This window comes from Sinohyriopsis cumingii, chromosome 5 (genome assembly GCF_028554795.1).
Source record: "Sinohyriopsis cumingii isolate HCF-2022 chromosome 5, ASM2855479v2, whole genome shotgun sequence".
Lineage (NCBI taxonomy): Eukaryota > Metazoa > Mollusca > Bivalvia > Unionida > Unionidae > Sinohyriopsis > Sinohyriopsis cumingii.
Window position 1 is genome coordinate 117614162 of NC_142965.1, and position 21400 is coordinate 117635561.

Sequence of the window (21400 nt, forward strand, 5' to 3'; positions counted from 1 at the left end):
TTTCTAAGACGGGGACCTGTGAGAGGAAATAAGAGCAATGGTAAATGACTAAACTGGAATAGCAGCCATAAATGAAACAGAACATTTTGTAGTGCAGCCCTTTTCTGGTACACTAAACATTTGAACACATAGAGATCTCCCTTGTTTTGGAAAACACATGGCTTATGTGACTGCCTAATGGCCCAATTTCTTATATAAAACAACGTAAACATAAACCAAGAAAATGTGACAGGCCAGTACTGCTTAATAATGTTCTTGGAACAAAATAGTTAGCAGGGATGGTCCTGCCTTTTAAAAAGTTGTCGCCAAAAAAAACGCCAACCTCAATATTTTGTCGCCAATTTTCAAAAAGTGTCACCAGAACAAGTAGTGTACATTTTTCCAAGTGTTAATTTAGTCTATTAATGTAACAGGCAATGAAAATTACAAAAGATGGGTTAGTTAATACTTTAATTACAACAAGCATTAACAAAATGTTACAAAGTGTTACATGAAGATCCGTCGTGATTTTAGGGCTGCCCACATGTTGAATGCAGTTTCAAAGTCTAACTTTTCACATCTGTACATGCTGATTCTCATTAAATTCTCGAAAGATGAGATGCAGAGTTTATTTCTGATGTCAGTTTTTATGAGGTTCATCTTACTGAATCCAAGTTCACAGTCTACAGTGCTGACGGGTGACATCAGTAGTCTCTCAGCAGCACCCCCATGGCTAGCTTCACAAAGCTTGTAGTGAATTGCTTCCTAAATCCCAAGAATGATCCCCGAATGCTGTATAAATTTTCTCGACAAGCAAAATAGGATCTCCATTCCCACGAATCAACACCTGGCAATATTGGACCATATATATAAGCATAAATTCACACCCAATTTAGAGATTCTTTCACTCCTGTATTTTGAGAAATAAATAATTATTTTTATTTATGCAAAACTGATTTTATTTTGCTATTTCTTGTTGCAGAGTTTAAGTCTCTGCAGCTGTAACACGGGATTGATGGTAAAAGGAAAAGATTAATGAGTAAAATGCTGTACTGGCGACATATATAATTGTGATTGAGATTTTTTCCATTTGCTTTGTATTTATACATAGTAGTCGGTATTTCAAAGGTTATCAGTTTTCTATGAAGGTTCAGCAAAACTACTGTATTGGTATATGTAAAAAAACAACAACAGAAGGATTAGCCATTCAATTAATTGTATCTGTTCTATTTGCGTCTTCAGAAGTCGGTCAGTTGTAGGTATAGTTCAGTAGCATGATTGACTGTACTCAGCCCAGATGTCAGCATAAGCAGATTATGATGTAACAATGCACAGTAAAGATGGGGTTGTCAATACGAACAAAGGATTGTTTGTGTAACAGATTGATTCCAATGCATTGCTTAGTCAAGTTTGTGGCTTCCTTTCATTCTCCCTTGTAATTTATCCAGTCCAAATCCATGATTCTATGTACAAATTAAATAACCAAAAAGTCTGTTGCCAAAAAAAAATCGCCAGATGGGATATTTTTGTCGCCAATAAGGAAAAAAAATTGCAATTTGCGACATTGGCGAAGCCCAGGACGATCCCTGGTTAGTCATGCATTACATTAAAAAAATGAATTTATCTATTCGTTATACTTTTCTTGCAAACTGATGCTTTTCCATCCCTGAGAGATCCATGAAATAATCAGTATTTTTCTGAACAAATCTGGTCACATCCTGGGAAATTCTACTGCCAACCTAGCCATAAAGGCCCCACTTAGTTTATACGTACTATAAATTTTTGTGAAAAAATTTTGCACTTCTAGTCATGCTATTCCCTCCATTTAAATTAACTTTATGAAATTTTCACAGACTTTACTTTTCGGAAAAACTGAATGCAAATGTAGTTATAAAACACCCATGATATATATATACACATAATATTTCTGAGGAAAACATTTGGTCCTAGAATTCATTCTCAATCAAAACAATGCACTACTCACTTGCTGAATTCAAAGATGTTATCCTTCATAACATCATAATCAGTGATGTAAAGTGCACTGGAATCCTGTAACAGACAAATATTTTAGACATTAGACATGATTCTGAATTAACAGAAAGATTACCATATATATTTGCTTATAGGTTGAGTCCAACTGCAAACTTCACAGACCCAGAAATTCTATCACATGATGCACGAGCATATCTGGGTCTATGCAGCTAGTAAAAAGGACCAGCAAAACAAATAATATAGACCATGATCTGTCAACACATTATCCAAAGGGAGACCATAATGTATGATGTGAATGAGTGGCATTTTTTTGGTACAAGTGCAGGCCATAAAAAATTACCCCACACACATCTGACCCATGGGCCAGTAGTTGGACCACTCTGTTCTAGAGTAATGATCTGCATGTGACCCATGGGCCAGTAGTTGGACCACTCTGTTCTAGAGTAATGATCTGCATGTGACCCATGGGCCAGTAGTTGGACCACTCTATTCTAGAGTAATGATCTGCATATGTGACCCATGGGCCAGTAGTTGGACCACTCTGTTTTTGAGTAATAATCTGCATATTTGATTTTGTCTTGTCATATCAATGGTGGTTGTTATAATCAAATCAATTACACTACAGCAGTGGAAAACTGTGCAGTTTAAAAAAATCAGATCATGGATTATCGTGTAAAAGGGTATCTGACTAGAAATTTAGCTGTGGCCAGATAGTCAGGGTCTTTATCACACTTTATGATTATAAATGAACGAAAGAAATAATTTCAACAGAAATTATCTCAGATCACATTCTAACAACATTCATCATATAACATTTGGGTTCTGACAGAAAATTGATGAGATGAATGTACTGAATGTACTCAATGATACATTTTCAACGGTATATTTGGCTTCAACTCCAATCACACTTTTCTGGTAACAAGATTCATATTTTCTTAATACAAATTATTCTTGATGAAAACATTTTCTTTATGATTTTATGTTTGGAAGGAATATGTTAGAGGACAGCTTCTCAAGATTTTAACAAGAGAAAAATTTGTTTTTAATTTAGGAAACTATAAACATGATAAAAATGTTTTGATTATAATAATATTAGCCATGAAGCATATTGAGGATATTTTCTTTTCCTACCTTAATAATGGATATATATCATACCAAAAACGTGATATTTTCACAAGCTGCAAAGCAACAAGTTAAAATATATTGTTTTTGGTACAAGATGAAATATATGTTAATAACATTGTTGTTGTTGTTGTTGTTGTGGGGTTTAACGCCATTTTTCAGCACACGATAGGCTATACATGGCGGCCAGTATTAATGGTGGAGGAAGAACCCGGGAAAACACCGGAAAGAACCACCGACCCACGAGAAGCTACTGGCAAGCTTTCTCACATACCCACATTGGCTGAATCCTAGACTCGAACCGCCGCAGACAGAGGTGAGATGGCAGTGATCCGTAACGAAGAGCGCTTTAGACCACTCGGCCACTCGGGGCCCCGTTAATAACATAAAAAAAGAAAATTTTCTTTTTGTTATATACTAACCTTGTTCAAGAATCTAATTATAGAGGATTAAACTCACTCTTTGGCACAACACATTCACTCCCACCCCCTTTTCATAAATTCACCTCACTTTCATAGGCTGATCATAAAAATATACATGACTCAAGAAAGCGATATAATTGGGTTGACATAATCTGTCACAGTAAGTTATATTTTTTCATTCTGTAAACTATTGGACCTTATCTGAAAACAACGAAGGTCCGAAGCGTCAATGCATCACATCAGGTTGATCGTTGTTGTCAAGGAAGGGGAAATATCTTGAGAGAGATGCAAATGCCAACTGGTTCAATCTCTTTATCAAAGATTAATTTCATATCAGAAATATAAGTCGGTTTCTACTTATTTGTTCTAGCTCACAAAATACTGTTGTTGCTGAAGGTACAACATTTGGAGGTACACATAATTATGTGTCACATAACATGATGGCCAATCGTATATTTTCATGAGAAAATATTGAGATATATTTTTCACAACATGTGAAAATATCAGAATGTAATTAACATGAAAATTATTTAATCAGTAAATCTCTATATTTCTCACTTAAGTAAATAAAAAGAACTTGTATTGCTGATTCCTGGTTTATACATGCTGATCTAATTCTTCGTTAATTCTGATCCAACAATAAGATGAGGAAGATATTTCCTCTCAAATCATGAAGTTAACACCACCATATTTGTTACTATGACCAAATGTCAGGTAACAAATTAGGCTGTTGTAACAAGATAACTGTACAACCAAATCAAACTGATATTACTGCAAGTTAGGAAAACATGAACTGCACTCTTTATGGAAAAAATATACCTTTAGTTTCACTTTTTGAACACTGTAGACATGACAGCTGGTTACAACTGACAATGAGCATTTGTACTCTGAAAGCTTTTCCTCTGGGACTACACCACACTTGAATACCTGTGGAAAAAGTGATTTTGTTGGATTAGATTACTTTCGAAACCAACATAAACCCTGTAGCATGTTTTCTTAGTAATAATGAAAGTCATTTCTGAATATTTAATCATTTGTTGTAAAATCTGATCTAATGAACAAAAAGTAGCATAGATTCAAGATATGAAAATTAAAAGCATTAATTAGTTTTCTCCTAAATTATATGGAAATTTTAATTTAAAATGCTACTGAAACAAGTTCAAAAGATAATCACAACTATTTTTGTCAAAAAACATCTTCATGACAAGAAAACTACAAATGATTAAAAAATGTCCTGAGAACATCACCTTATCAGTTTACAGTATAACTGGGACAATATTTGCAATAATATAATTAGTCAAAAACCTTTATACATTTACAACAGGAATTCCCTCACTGACACATGTCAGCCCATGTTTATCAAGTAGGAACTAGTGGACGTGGCTAAAACTGGAGATTATTCACCAGCGGTCATTTTTGTTAACTAGTAAGGGGCCATCCATTTAGTATGTATGCATGGTGTGGGGTTAACCCCATTGTGTACACTTGTATATTGGGGGATGGGTCTACTGATAATGTAGGTATGCATTGGAAACAGGGGTGGGGTGAAACCTCAATAATAATTTGTCTAATACATAACCTGTTCAGCAGGGTTCATTCGGTGTTTGAATTTTAGTGGACACTAGACAAACTTTTTAAAGTTACGAAGCTTATTTCTTTGATGCAGCCAGACACGCAATATTGGTGTACTATCTGTTTTAATAAACACATTAATATTATTAATCCTTGATCGTTTCTGCGTGGATTAAATATTGACCATTCTACAGAATTGGGTGGGGTGGGGGGGTGCATCAAGCATGCATATGCAGGTGGGGTGTGTGTAAAAAAATATGCACATGTACAGGGAGGGGGACAGGGGTCATGCTTTGCCAGGTTTTTGTGTGCATACTAAATGGATGGCCCTTAAAGTTGCTGTGAAAAAAAGAACATTTTCCTATTACATTTAACATGACCATGACTCAGACATTTAGAAACCAGAATACATAAGTTTGCCTAAAGCCCTTATAGAGAGCCAGCTATAAACTTTGGGCAAGGAACTTACTCTTAAACGTTCTTTAGTAAAGACCAGATTTCTTGCAGCCACAATGACTTTTACCATTGAACCCCTTTGCCTCCTGAACCATTCATGTACAAGTCTCTCTTAAAATTATATTAAAGATAAATGGTCTAGAATCAATGGAATTATGCAAAAACAAATCATACAAAATGGTTATAGTGTTCACATGAATATAATATAATGTTGGTTAATTTGAACCATATGATATACTGTGTCATGTGTGAAGTGCTTGTGCCTTGAAACAATAAGTTAATATTTCTCTCTTGCTCACTTGTCTGTGATTTGGTTGGATCCTAATTTTAGTCTGATAACTCTAAAGGATGAGCAAACACAATATGTTTATATATCTTCATGTCAACAGGCATCTTTGTTTTTACCGAATAAAAGCACTACACATTATGGACGCATACACTACATCACAAGACAACGTGGATTTTAGAAAGCTGAAACATTTTTCATTTGGTTATGAATAACAAAAAATAAAAAAGTATAAGAGAACAGTATCAGGTTAGTTTCCGTGTATTATCAAATTAAGTGTTCTATTTACCTACTTTACCATACACCACTCCCTCGATAACTCATGCACATCGGGGTCCAGAAACATCGACTGCACTATAAGTGAGGGGCGAGTTATCGAGGGACCTATAAAATAAGCCTAAAACCAATAAAGTGATTGAGGACATAACGGAAAAATAAGGGGGTGGGGTAGGCAGATTATACTGTTGAATACTCACTTTATAATCGTTCTGAGATTAACTGTGAATAAATATCTCTTCATAACGGTGCACTTTATTATTTCCTCATAGGACAACACTGATTTCAGGATAAATTACAGTATATTGAGGCGATCATCAAAAACATTATTCCACGTGGTTTCCGTTCGCTTAACATGTGTACCACTTTACACATTGTGTACTGTGTCACTAATTTTTATGTTGAATTGGATACATTCTAGTTTTATTGTTTGATCCAAATTAGACGTTTTTTATATACAAAAGATCAACTCTTTTCGAGAAACAGTGTCGATCGAACGATAGAAAGATATATAGATTTGAATGCGATAGAAGTAAAATGAAAAAAAACCCCAAAAAACAAGGGTTAATCAGTACTAACATATTTAATTGGTCTACAAATTTAAAACAACGTAAATTAGAACAAGTTAATACTTGTCATTTGTGCCACGCTTGACAATATCAATTCACTTTTTGAAAAAATCAGTTAATTTTTTTGTGTGTGTTACTCCTTGGTTTCTCTGCCGCCGAGCAAAATCCCTCAGATTTCTCAACTGCATGAGCTTTACGTAGTCAACATTTTGGGTCTCCGGCCACCTTATGGCAATATCAAAATATTTGATTGCTTCCTGTGCAGAGGGGTGAGGGGTGCAACATCTGCATCTGCATCACTTTCAACACTTGTGTTACTCCAGTTAGAATCGTCTTCTGCTGCAAATTTGTTCGTTATATAATTAATTATAATTTCATCTGACATGTATTTGGCTGTGGGGCAATCATTGTCAGCACAAATCCACTCCTCCATATCATCAAAAGAAACGCCCATCTCAGGACCATGAGTTTGTATGAATTTCTCCCAAACATCCTCGGCATTAATGACATCAGTTTCACTGAAACATTCGAAGTCACTATCATTGTCGTTGTCTCTGTTACTGTTTTGCTTTACGTCAAAGGCAGCTCCAAGACCCTTAATCCAGCACCCCAGGTCTCTTGTAATCAATTTTTTTTTAATGCAACAAACACTTCCCCAAGTTGTTGATCAAAACAAAGCCGGCATGTACATGTAATTAGGTTCTCACAGAAGTACTCACGGGTTTTGATGTGACGGTCGATTGACTCTTTTCATGTTTTCAATGAACAGAATATGTTGCGATTATAATGTTTACACTGAAATGGAATTAAAGGATTAGAACATGACTTTCACACAGGAAGACGTTTAATTGGTGTTTATTTCATTCTCTGTTGCCACCTGTTAGCATTTACCAGAAGTTTTCATTGATCGCTATTTCACCAGACTGTTTCTTTACAGTATACTGACAAATATTTATCATAAAAACTCACATAATATATGATATCTTTAAACAGGTCTCGCTAGGATTTTAAAACTGGGTCTTTCTGCCTCTGAATTCAATCACTAAATATCAGTACATTTTCTCACTCAGCCACCAGTCAAAGCTTTTGAACTAGCCGCCTAGCTGTTGCATCATGTTCTTTTAAAAAAAAAAATGTACTCTTATAAAATGGCAACAGTACATCAAAGAGTCTCTCAGTCACTGAATTCTGTCATTGTAAATATCAGCACAGTTATCTGATCAACACATTTTCCCACAAAGCAGGTGGCTGAAACAGGACCGTCAAATCTTTGAATTTTCCTGCGCACCTATTACATGCGTACGGAGGACTCCCGCCTCAGTGATTTTCTGCGTCCCAGATAAAAAATTGGCGTCCAAATACGGGTAATTAAGCGTTTTTGAGATCTCAGAAATTAATTCTTCTTTAGAACTTGCAAATTTCAAAATATGGATTATATTTTTACGGGCATTAATCACCATTTCCGATGATAAAACGAGCAATGTATCAAGGTTTAATTTATCAGTTCTTATCGTAATTTTTTCAAGTTCAGCATATTTTAAAGATATTTTAAATACATTTTCTCTGGAAAAAATCGGGAGCCAAGACGGACACCGCGTTATAAGCGGGATCGCGAGTTAACCGGGCGCAAGTTATCGAGGGAGCAGTGTAATAAGCAGAGACAAGGGCATCTTTGCTAGCCAAGGTCCTGATGTGTTAACCCTATCTACACCTTGGCAGAGCAATCAGATACTTCAATGCTTTATGTCTGTGAATTTCTCTGGATATGGTGGCAGGGCACTGCATCCAATCAAAATCAAGTTGTTTAAATCTGAACAATGTTCCTATATGAGCGAGATGAGTGGAACAAATAACTGGAATAGAGTTATAAATAAGCAATTTTCCTCTGCAGGTAGGTGTTTATACAAACAAAAACTTTCCCTCAAATACACCTGTAATGGCTTCCGTCTGGTATACAGTCAACCTTTCAATGCTAAACTTACAAAGAATCCTTTCGAAGTCAATTGTCTCCACCATTTTCTGTCCATGTACAATGCACCACTGTTACACACTATTAGTTAGTTAGCATTACATACTAAGGGATATAACTCATGACGTCCAACAGCTGTCATTAGGACAAAGCACTGAAATATCTGATTGATCTGCCAATGTGTAGTTAAGCTTTGTAAAATTTAACAAATAATTTATTTCCCTAGACTATAAAGTGTTTAAAAAAATAAGAAAAGAACTTATGGTATTGTGAATTAAATCAAACTTGGAATCCAAGAATTAAAACACAAGTCATATCAATGAAAAGTTCTAAAAGAGCCAGTTCAAATCCCGATGAAAATCCAAGATGGAAGGTAATGATATATGCAATAGTCAGCATTGTACTAATGTGTCAACAGTCTCTTGTTGAATCACAGAAAATATTATTCCAGTCTTTGAATTCTGTATAAATTCCAGTAAATGTCTTCGTCCAAGAATTAATTTAGAGCATATTTGTATTTCCAGAGAAAGCAATCACTTGAATTCAATAACCTGAAGAAAATGAAAATTCACCCCCAAACTGGACACAACATAAAACAACTTGATGTTTCAAGTGTTAAGGCATGACTGACAGAATTCTTATCATAACATCAGTTATAAGACTAACTAAAATGCAAAAGAGATTCCCGGATGGGGGTCAAGAGTTCATCCTTCTGGAAAAAATAGAAGTTTGTTTACGAATTAACATATGTCTCATGTCACACAGTCCAGGTATGACCCTGATTCAACTAAATGATTCTTACTCTGAGAAAATGTTTCTAATATTCATACATGCCAACCACTGACGAGGAAATAGTGTAATCCAAGTAGACAAAAAGAGGAATCCAAGCAGAAAAAGAGGAATCCATAAATAACATGCTAAAAATTAAATAAACAATGATTTATTTGCCCCTCTCGTCTTTTAACATCATTTACTGCTTAAATTTTTCATACATAGCACTTTTAGCTTTCGAAAGCAACAGATTTTCATGTTGTATTTTAAAACACTTTGTACCAGCTGAGACCATGAATGTTTTGCACACCAGTAGAGCACAAAGTACTGGGTTACTGAGTCTGGACCTGAATTCACTTTTATTTTTGTTAACAATACTGAACAATCTCTCACAGTCAGCATTAGAATGGTAAAGAACCAATATTCCTTTCAAAACCTGACAAAGAAGAGGAAATTTATATCTTCCAGTGATTGTGTCTTTTAGCTGGGAAGTAAGGTGCCACTGCACATCAAATCTATCTGCATTAAGTATATTGTCAGGCAGAATCCCAACTTTATACTGCAGGAATTCTCCTTCCAGATGAGCCAAGGTAGGCAAAGATGGTAATAGAAAGGGATATCTCTTGACAAAGAATCCAACACTTTTGAAGCTTTTTGACTGTCTCTCATTTACATCAGCAACTGAAGCAATTAAAAGCACTTCATCTCCATAGGGGAATTTCTGGAGCATGTAATCACAGGTTGTAGCATAATCTCTAACATTATCATCAAACACCTTCACAACTAGAGTAGAATTGTGTTCTATGAATTCTCTTGCTTCTGCACCAATAGCAAGATCTTCATTATCTTTCTAGAACTCGGTAAATAACACCTCAGCATTTATAACATTCATGTCCGAAATTTAGTTCTGCTGTAGATAGGAAGTTACTTTAGTATTGGAGTTCGTAAGATGAGCTAATTTGATGTTTCTTTGTTTTCAAGTGTTTCTCCACATAAAATTACCACCATGCCCAATATTAAAATGAGCATGATGCTGCCCTAGAATACAGGGAATAGTATCGTTGCTTAAAACTGACCTGTCATACATGTACTATATAGTATATAGTACATGTATGACAGGTCAATTTTAAGCAACGGTGCGAGCCCCTGTGCCTGAGAAAGGAACGATGTATTATGCCATTCATGTATTCATCTTTGAAGGATTTGTTTTGTATTTTTGTGTCTTTTTCTGATCCACCTGTGAAATTCTTTGAAAAATATATGTGCTCTAACACAAACATCAACTAGAATACATCTGATGACTTTTAGCACCAAATAGTAAAATTATTTCCACATGGCCTGCAATAGACGTCACGTGATGCTGCCCTCGTGTCCTCATCTTTGGAGGATTTTGTTATTTTATGTTTCATTTATTATTGGCATTTTTCTAATCCATCTGTGAAATTATTTGAAAGGAGATATTTTTGCTCTCATACACGCACTGACTAAAATAAATTATACTTTTTAGCACCAAATACCTTTAGACTGGTTCTGTACTAAATATAAATTAGAAGAAAAAATCTGCAAGATTAAAAATTAGAAAACCAGTCTGTTCTCTCCTCACTAAGCCATACAGCTGCTATAAATAGAATACAAGGTCGAAAGTTTGAAAGTAGAACCAGCATGTTTCTGGGTAATAGGATAGTTGCTATAAATAGAACATAATACTGTTAGGAAAGTGCATGAACAAACTTACTATTATAGTGTAGTTACGTAGAAACCGTCTTTTCTAAAATACAGTATGTGGGATAAATGGGATGTTAATAAAAACAAGAAAACAAACAATTGATTTGTTTTGGAAGGTGGATATACCGAAAAAGCGTAATCCATACATGTTTACGTGTAATTTAGTGAAAAAAAGTGTAATGATTCCGCCAAAAACATAATGGTTGGCATGTATGAATATTACGTATTTACATCAATGAAAAAATGGGGCCCTGAGTGGTCGAGTGGTCTAAAGCACTCTCCGTTATGGATCACTGTCATCTCACCTCTGTCTGCTCTGGTTCGAGTTTAGGATTCAACCAATGTGGATATGTGAGAAAGCTTGCCAGTAGCTTCTCGTGGGTCAGTGGTTCTTTCCGGGATTTTCCCGGGTTCTTCCTCCACCATTAATACTGGCTGCCATGTATAGCCTATCGTGTGCTGAAAAATGGCGTTAAAATCCACAACAACAACAATGAAAAAATATTTTAAAAATCAATCAAGTCAAACCAAAATGAACTAAATTCTTAAAACAAAATCAAGTCCACTAAATAATATTACATTACAATAACATGTAATGGAATAAAAATATTTTAAAACCAACAGACAAACAATTAATTTAAGTATACATAACAATACCAGAACCTTGGCAAGTGAACATAAAGGAAGCAGGTAGGGGTGACAAATTCAACAAAATTAGTTTAGTTCATGAAAGTTATGGGACATATCCAACAAATCCAAATCTGGAGACTGTGCCTCAGTGGTTAACTACCAAGCTCTCAGTCAGTAGGTAGCAGGTTCAAATCCTGCCTGTATTGACTGCCATTAACTTTACTCTCACTGCCATGGCAACTGTGTCTTTAATGTGCTGATATGCTGTTAAACAACAATCAATACATTTTGTATCGGCTAACGGATCTGAATATGAATGCAAAATAAGTTTCAAAGTTTTTCTTGAATCTTACCATCTCTCCTGTGTCCCTTTTACTGACCCCTGCCACAAAGTAGGTCACTGTCAGGTCATCCTTTTCCTCGTTTTCCCTCTGAGTCTTCACAAAAGTACATAACATTCTAAACAAGACATAAAATATCAAAATCAGTTAAGTTCATATTTTAAAAATTTACAAAATTTCATCTTTTGTTAAGTTTCTGGATAGGATTCATTTTAGTCTATAAACATCCGTTTAGTATTCTGCAAATTCTTTTATTTTTGAGAAATTCAAATTTAGTGATGTTAATGAAGAAATACTTTATCAGTGTTTAAATTTGTACATGTGAACTGTTTGAAAATGGTATCCTGGCAGATTGGGGTCTACTGAGTATGTTAGGACTAATTAGAAGAACAAAAAACAGAGACCCTGATCTGCTGGCATATTCTTTTATAGCAGATCTAGACTAGGTTGCATGCAGCTGGACTTGACTTGTGAGTGTATACAGTACCCAAGACATTTTTAAATGAGTATTCAACATCAGATACAGAAATTATGAAGAAATGTTAAGTGTAATGTGTAAATTGTGTGTGTGTGTGTGTGTGTGTGTGTGTGATTGGATTTTTAACGTAGCTTTAACAATTTTTCAGTCATATCGCTACGATGTCTGCAATGTGGCAGTTTATAGTGATGTCTAGCACTGGGGCATCATGCCGCAGACATGTAGCATGATGTCCCACCCAGTCACATTATCCTGACACCGGGCCAACCAGTCCTAACACTAACCTCTTAATGCTGAGCGCCAAGCGAGGCAGCTGTTAGTACCATTTGTGTAAGTCTTTGGTATGACTCGGCTGGGGATCGAACCCACGACCTCCCGCATCCGAGGTGGACGCTCTAACCACTAGGCCACAGGAGCAGTCGTGAGTAAATTGTCAGACCTTAGCATTATTAGTCTGCATACCTGCAACCCCAAAAAACAAATCTGTATAAGGCTAGAAACATAACATGAGGTCAGCCTATAGCAAACACTGTGAATACAACACTACTGCAAACTATGCAACCTGTCTTAAAAGACAACCTCTTGGAACCTCCAAAAAGTGCATCAAAAGCAGAATGGCTGGAATTACATTTTGTGATCTCTTGAAACATTTTGGAAAAAAATATTAAAAAGGTTAGCACAGAATGTCTTGACTAAATATGACTTAATTCTACTTTTAATATCATGATATGAAATCCAAGAATACATAGATTATGGGAGTAGCATTTCCTGTGAAGGAAAAATAAAAAGTCATATATGATGCATAAAAACTTGAAGAAAGAAGCCAGTGGAGGAATGGTGAGCATTTCCTTTATCCTATCCGTGCCCATATAACAGAGATGATCCAGAGTAAACAAGATGCACAACTCATCCAACATGAGTACCATAAAAGGCAGATTATAAAGCTCATCATGTTTAAAAGACATCCATTTAAATAACTTATATTTTTGCACAGAAACCATTTTTCTCCTTTTGCTCAGAATGACCTTGGATTTTAACCTTTTCAGCCCCAAATCAATAGGTTTAATCCTTATACTAAGGGCAAGCCACCCACAAAGTTTAGGCCATATCTATGATATTAAACTAATGTTGTTGTGCAATGTTTGAGTTCCATATAAATAGCATTTGTCCATATTCCAAGTGCAAGCCACAAATAACATTTTGTTAAGGTATGTCAATTTGAACTAATGTTATTGTGCAGAAACCGTTATTCTTTATTTAGTCACTGTGGCATTTTATTTTTGGCATTTGATTCCAAAATAAATTGGGTGCTTTCTGATGCCACGTGCAACCAATCCAGTTTGGTAACCAGAGATGACTAAGAAATTAAGTTATTGTGCAGAAATGCCTTTTCTACCACCTGTTACAGTGAAATTAACCTTTTCAGTCCAAAGTCTATAGAGCTTGTCCTGAAACCCAAATGCTAGCCATGTGTGGTAAATGTAGATTGTGGACAATTCAAGTTATTGTGAAGAAACCATTTTTCTTCTGCTAAAATGACCATGACCTTTCACCTGTTGACCCTGAAATCAACAGGGTCCTTCCTTACCCCATATGCAAGGTAGTCACAAAATCTGGCAATCTTATGTATATGGTACTGAGCATGAGCATTTGTGCAGAAACTATTTTCCTACTTTCAGCCAGTGACTTTGACCTTTCACCTTTCCAGTCAATAATCGATACAAGCTTTTGTGGATATGTTTGAAAACTAGAGAGATAGACTTACAAAGTTATTGTGCAGGAATCAAATTGTTAAAAGACGGACAGCCTCCTAACGTAACACTGCACATTATGGGGACTGTATAAAAAGTGTGCAAATATAATAACCAGTGAACATACACATCTGATGATGAAGATACTATTTACCAAGTTCTACAGCAATCAACTGAAGACTGAGAGATTAGATGTGTTTATGAAACACTTTCATGATGTACTGCAACCAGTTGCAAGTAAAGAAAGACAATAACTATTATAAAAACTTTAAGCACAAACATTTATCAATATGTTTCAAAGATGATGACTTTAATATGTACTAAGTTTCAAAGCGATCCATAAAATCTGCAAGACAAGTTGCATTCACAAGATTCTGTCTTGTACTGCATTCAGCTGCATGATAATAAGGGCAATAACTCTAAAAAATACTGCAAAAGAATAATGATGAGACAAGCTGCACATCTTCATATGCTTACTATAACATAGAGAAAGTTTCGTGGAGATCCACTTAACTCTGTAAGGCTAGTTGTGTTCACAATATTCTGTCTCAAGATTGTGTGGAATATGTGTGTACTTTTGTTGCTATAACCACAGTTTCTGTCTATTTCGTGGAACATGTGTATACCTGTTGGTATAACCAGTTTCTGTCTATTGTGTGGAACATGTGTATGCTTGTTGGTATAACCACAGTTTCTGTCTATTGTGTGGAACATGTGTATATTTGTTGGTATAATGACAGTTTCTGTCTATTTTGTGGAACATGTGTATACCTGTTGGTATAACCAGTTTCTGTCTATTGTGTGGAACATGTGTATACTTGTTGGTATAACCACAGTTTCTGTCTATTGTGTGGGACATGTGTATACTTGTTGGTATAACCACAGTTTCTGTCTATTCTGTGGAACATGTGTATACTTGTTGGTATAACCAGTTTCTGTCTGTTGTATAGACCAATTGTATACCTATCAGAATAACTACAGTTTCTGACTTTCAAAAACTTGAACACAAATCTTTAACACTGCTGATGATGCTGCTGCAATCACAGACATAACAAAAAAAATGATTACTATGTCATACCATGCTTAAACAGGTGAGACAAAAACTAAACACAAGTTCTTGAAACACTGACATCTGACCACTATGCCTGAAAAGTGAGCTAAATACAAAATTTAACCATGGTATGCCTGATCGATGAAGAGGGATACCATTGTATGTTATACCACTGCAACGGTGGTGCTTAAATATAAAAATTACGCTTGATCACAATCAATTTTTAATTCAGACTAATTAAGTAACACTAATCCTGCATTTGATCAGTTCTGAAATTTATTTTCCATTCAACCATGTGTTCTTAAGTTCAGGTCTAAAGCTTTTGAAGTTTGAAATTTCTACACTTGTCTACTTACTGTTTGGCAATGTTTACATGGACCTTTAATGTCAGACTCAGCCATTTGTACGTCACCTGGAATGAAATTACAAATAGACATAAAAACCGGATATAAATGAAAAATCAGAACTACGGTAAGTGGTAACACGCTTGCTTTCATTTCTTGATTTCTGGCTGGAAATTCCACCTTGTTGTAGATATACTTTCATGTGTATGTACATCATTTCAGCCTGGGACAATGTTTTTGAATGAAGTCCCACACCACAATGTGTGGCCCAATTGTGACCATATATGTACATATTGATTCTGTTTGTGTTTTGGGTTTAATGCCATGTTTCAGAACATGATAGGATTTACACGGTGCCCAGTATATTTTGTGGAAGAAGAAGCTGGGAAAATCCCAAAAAGAATCACTGAATCCCAGGAAGTTATGTACTGGCAAGTTTTCTCACATACCTATGTTGGCTTACCATGAGAACAGAACCCCCACAGAGGTGAGATGGCATTGATCTGTAAACTAAAGGTGAGCGCCTTAAATCACTCAACTAATTGGGGCCCATTTGCCAACTCTTTGGTCTAACAGTGTGACCATATGTGTACCTAGTGATAATAATAGTAGATTGAGGCACAACTATTATATCTCTTGCACACCTAACCATTTCCTCAACAAAAAGGGGAAAAAATATCCAGTATCATTTACAGGAAGGTAAATTCTGTTACTGTGTATCCTCTGATGTTCTACTAGAATTTTTCATAGTCAGCAAATCAGATATATTCAATGCATATTACTGTCACTGAATGGTTGTCCTTAATACATTATATTTCTGGCTCCTCATGAACCTTCCACAGTCCAAAAATACAAACATGGATGTGTACATAATTCAGACTATAGTTATAAACTAGAAATACAATTCAGCTATACATACCGATTTTATTACTATTTAAAAATGACACTAAAATTATTGCTGAAACTAAAGTATTAAAGATTCTTCCTATTTCCCAACTCCTGGATTAGAGGTTGGGTCTTAACACTAACTGGTGAAGAAAAACAAATGATGGCCAGTAGTAAAAATCAAGTTGAATTCTAGCCCGGTACACTGTTACTAGTCTGTTTTGGTGTCACTACTAATAATCTAAACCTCTGTGTTGGATTCTTTAGATACAAGTCCAGGGCTAAGTTCTGAAAACTAACAGTTCAGGCCCAGAAATCAGGCCTTCAAAGCTAAAACTCATACTTGAGAGAAATCTGGCGAAGTGCCACTTACAAATTGAGATCTTGTAGTGATGCAGAGCATTTCCAGAGTAGACTAGATGAAAAAGCTTCATTTCTGGCATTACATATTTATGTAAAATGGTCAGGTGACCAGTCATTGATAAATGACAACAGAAATAGATTTTTAGTGTAGAAAGGGCTTTTATTTGATTCAATTGTCTGATTGATTAAACTTAAGCTAAAACGTCATTATTTGTCAATCTGATGAAAGATGCAATAAAGTTTGCCAGATTACTGAAAGTCTGAGCTTGATCACTGCTCTTTATTGTTCCCATCTGATTTTCCAGCTGATGCGGTAACATACTGACATCACCCTGATCATGAAAGAACTAATACAATTTCAAAAATATAAGACAAAATTTTCAAACAAAATAATAAACTGAAAATCTACCTCTGATACCATAAAAAACTTCAATATGTGCACTTCAATGACATTTAACCCTAACCAATAGACCATAATCTGCAATGTTACTTTTTTTTTTCAATATTACGGTTTTGAAATGGCATGTTTTATTATTATGTTTAATATCCCATCAATGTTCATCGAGTACCTCAAGATTTTGGGACACTTTGCTTTCTTTTTATAACTTTTTTTATAGCAGAGTTAGAGCAAGCCACCGTGTAATGCAACAGTGTAAGATGTCGACCCTAATATGTATGATGCATATCAGGGTAAATGTCTTACACAGAAGGACTAGTCACTATGTGGAGAGGGTGCAGGTAAGGAAACACAACCATGTTATGGGCTATTGGTAACAAGAAAAGGGTTAACAGGGTGGGTGGGTGTGGTATAGCCAAATATAACATATAGTCTGTAATAAGTGTAAAGTTATAAATTATTAACTTAAAAAACTGCCTCTTACATGTGTCTATTTTGTGGAAAATATATTTTATGAGTTAAAATAAGCAAATGAATATTGTATTTGCATTGAGATACAATTGAGGTATTGTATTGAAATTATCTTGTTACATGAAGAGTAAACAAGGTGTTACATTTTTCATAAACTTTGTGCCATATCTTGATGCACTGTAATGGGGACTGCCATATTGGTCTTTTTTCAGTCAACCTAGTCCCATGACTGACAGTCATATTACATGCATTATCAAGCTTTCCATATTGAAAGTACAGATGTGGTCGGTACTAATAATAACAAAGAGAATTCCAATACATTCCTGAAATACATACTACAAAATGACTTATTTGCTTGTTTACATTTTACTTCTCCTTTCTTCTTTCACTGCATGCTGTTCTTAAAGTACTAATCCACCAAAGTTCATATTTTTTGGTATCATCTGTCCTTTGGTTTTCAATACCTGTCTAAAAATAATGATAAGTACTTGCAATAATAGCAATTAATCCTAATAAACCTCACATGTATGCGTAACTGTGATATATACCTTACATGTATGCATAACTGTGATATATACTGAATTGGCTTGTAAGTGTGCAAACAACTGAAGTTTTGGTATGCCTTTCTGCTAGTGTGAGAAGGCACTTTCAGCAAAACAAGAGTATGATTCAAATTAAGAAAAAAGTTAAAAACTGATCAGGCAAGGTATATAAGCAAATGCATACTTTACAAGATGGTATTTTGTTTGTTTCTGTAGGTTGTCACAACTGTCTCTAACTGTAATGTTAAACAACATGTTTAATGATGGTGAATACATGATTATACTGCACTGGATTCAACGGTATGTTGCATAGGCTTCGAATAGGGAAAGAATTGACGCTTCTTTGTTCACTTGATTATATACAAATATGTGGTGATTTAGTGAAATTTGTGTGTATTTGTGATGACTAAAAATTGCATCATTATTATTATTACCAACATACATGAAGAACTGTTATTATCTTCATCATCAAATGCTGCTTATGGCCACTACTGGCCTTCCTACCTTTTTTAAAGGAACTACTGACAAGGTTGATGAGGACCGACTAGAATCCATTTTATTTGCAAAAAACAGCTTATATTCAATTTCTCCATGTTTCATACAAAATCCACTTCTCGATGCCACTAAATGGATTATTCTTAAGTGTCATGGCGTTTCATTTTCACTACCTATATACTCTATATTACTGTACATTGCAGCAAAGTCTGTGAACAAAAAGCTATGGAATTTTGTTATTATTTATTTCACACACTCACTGCTGAATATTGAGGGATTCTTAACTCAAAGAAATAGGACATCACTATTACTATAATTTGTCTACATTTATTCACAATCAGATTACCATCCCCAACCCACATATACTGAATTGTGCATCAACAATAACCCATAGACTAGAAACACCCCTATTTGTCTAATGAATCAAATCAAACTGATATTTAACCACTTATAACAAAACATGTATCGATGGCTGTCGGTAATCAGTGGTTATGGATCCCCACTCCACCCCCTTTTATTGCGGTCCTCATCTTGATCTTTATGCACCAAATTGACAGGTGCAACAGCCATAAACAAATATCTGCTTCAGCAGGGGTTTAAAGGAATGTGGCGATAGTGGACAAATCTACGTGTTAATCAGTCAGGTACTACATTTCTTACAATCTTATTTTCATCATTGATATATTCATCAATGTTCTCTAAATACAAATCATCAACAGCCATCGTTTCGTTTATGTTGTTCTTTCCCGCTATCAGGTCCATTACTAAAACACGAAACGGAATACGCTTGTAACACGAAACGGAAAGGAAAGCATGGCTGCAGTATTGTATACTATATTATCTCATCTTCATATTTTCCTAACGACTTTAACCAAGAAATAATAAATAGGTAGGCTTTTATACTAGTCATGAAGAAGAGTGTATTTTCTGATGCAGCAAATTTGTAAGGTTTCTTCCTTGTATCCTTGTGTTGTTCATAACCAAACTTGATTTCAGAATTGCATTTTAAGTACCCTTACACAACATTATATAACCAAAATTTTCAATCAATTATATATATATATATATATATATATATATATATATATATATATATATATATATATATATATATATATATACATACATACATACATACATATATGCAGTATTGTATACTATATTATCTCATCTTATATATATAGAATATATATATATGTGCATATATGCGTGTGTGCGTGCGTGCGTACGTGCGTGCGTGCGTGCGTGTATATATATATATATATATATATATATATATATATATATATATATATGTGGGTGGGTGGGTGGGTGATATGTGAATGTGCGCACGAAAAGCAAGCAGAAGCGGATATTTAAAAACATTACTGCAACCATAAAATAGGCTAATTTGTCAAACAAAGTATAGCAATGCTACGTCAACCATGTTTCTAAGTCATTTCAATTAAAAATGTAATATAAAAAACGACAACAAACAATATTAGGTAAGCAAAGCTTGGTTCTGCTGACGTATGAGAATAGTCCAAATAGAATTTACCAGACGGTATGAACAATCATGTCATCTTTCAAATATCCAATAGTGAAACACCTCAAGGTGTGAAAAAAATGAATGAAATCAACATTATGTCGTATGAATAAAAAAGAAATTACAAATCAGTAATAATCTTCATGAATAAAATTACAAATCTCTGTTTAAAAAGGTCCAGGACATAAATCAGTTAATGTCAACTTAGAGTTAAAAGTATGTCAGGCTTTCTAGCTGCATTCTGATGCTTTGGCATTGTTGTGATGTAACAACGTTATTAGAACATACCTTATGATCAGTCATGATGGAACTTAAAACACAAATTATACTACTTAAGTAAAATTGCATGGAAGTCAAATTTGATAAAAACTGACCAAGCCAATCCAGACAGCTATATTTCTTTATTTACTTCCAAGCAATGTTTTATTTCTGTAGCATCTCTCCTCTCCGTATGTAAAAGGAGAAGGGTTGGTCGTTTAGTAAGCAGCCCGACCCTGTAAAACCCAACATGCTACAAAATCGCCAACAGAAGAAAAACCAGAAACTGAAAGCCTGAGGAAGGAAGGTTCTGGAGGACTTATGACGCTATAGGGTGAAATTCGCGAGCCCGTGGAAGCTATAAAGGAGATCACTCTTCCATCAAACAGGAGAATTAACATCGCAACATTGAACGCGAGGACAATGCATGAGGCAGGAAAAACAGTACAGGTGGAGCAGCAGGGAGGGCGAATCGGACATTTTGTCCAAACGTCATTTGGTTTAATTAATACTTTCTGCACTCAGCGGATCCGGTGTCGTCAGCGCCCGGTAAAAAAAACGACGTCGTCGACGCTGGGATCGTCCAAACGTCATTTGGTTTAATTAATACTTTCTGCACTCAGCGGATCCGGTGTCGTCAGCGTCCGGTAAAAAAGCGCGACGACCGCGTCGATGTCATCGCCCTCCCTGCTGCTAAGAGGCTACTTACAATTTAACCGAATATTTGGTC

General features: G+C 35.2%; 1 protein-coding gene across 1 annotated transcript in view; it reads right to left on the reverse strand.

Moving 5' to 3' along the window:
• The window catches only part of LOC149800053 (DNA polymerase delta subunit 3-like), a 49850-nt gene extending 30198 nt beyond the window's left edge, over nt 1-19652 (reverse strand). The window contains exons 1-5 of the mRNA XM_089959610.1: nt 19548-19652; nt 15747-15802; nt 12123-12228; nt 4335-4442; nt 1964-2028 (exon numbers count right to left, since the gene is read on the reverse strand). Of these exons, the coding sequence (XP_089815736.1) occupies nt 1964-2028; nt 4335-4442; nt 12123-12228; nt 15747-15802; nt 19548-19649 (437 nt within the window). The 5' untranslated portion in view covers nt 19650-19652. The remainder of the gene's footprint in view (nt 1-1963; nt 2029-4334; nt 4443-12122; nt 12229-15746; nt 15803-19547) is intronic.
• Between the last annotated feature and the right edge of the window lie 1748 nt (nt 19653-21400).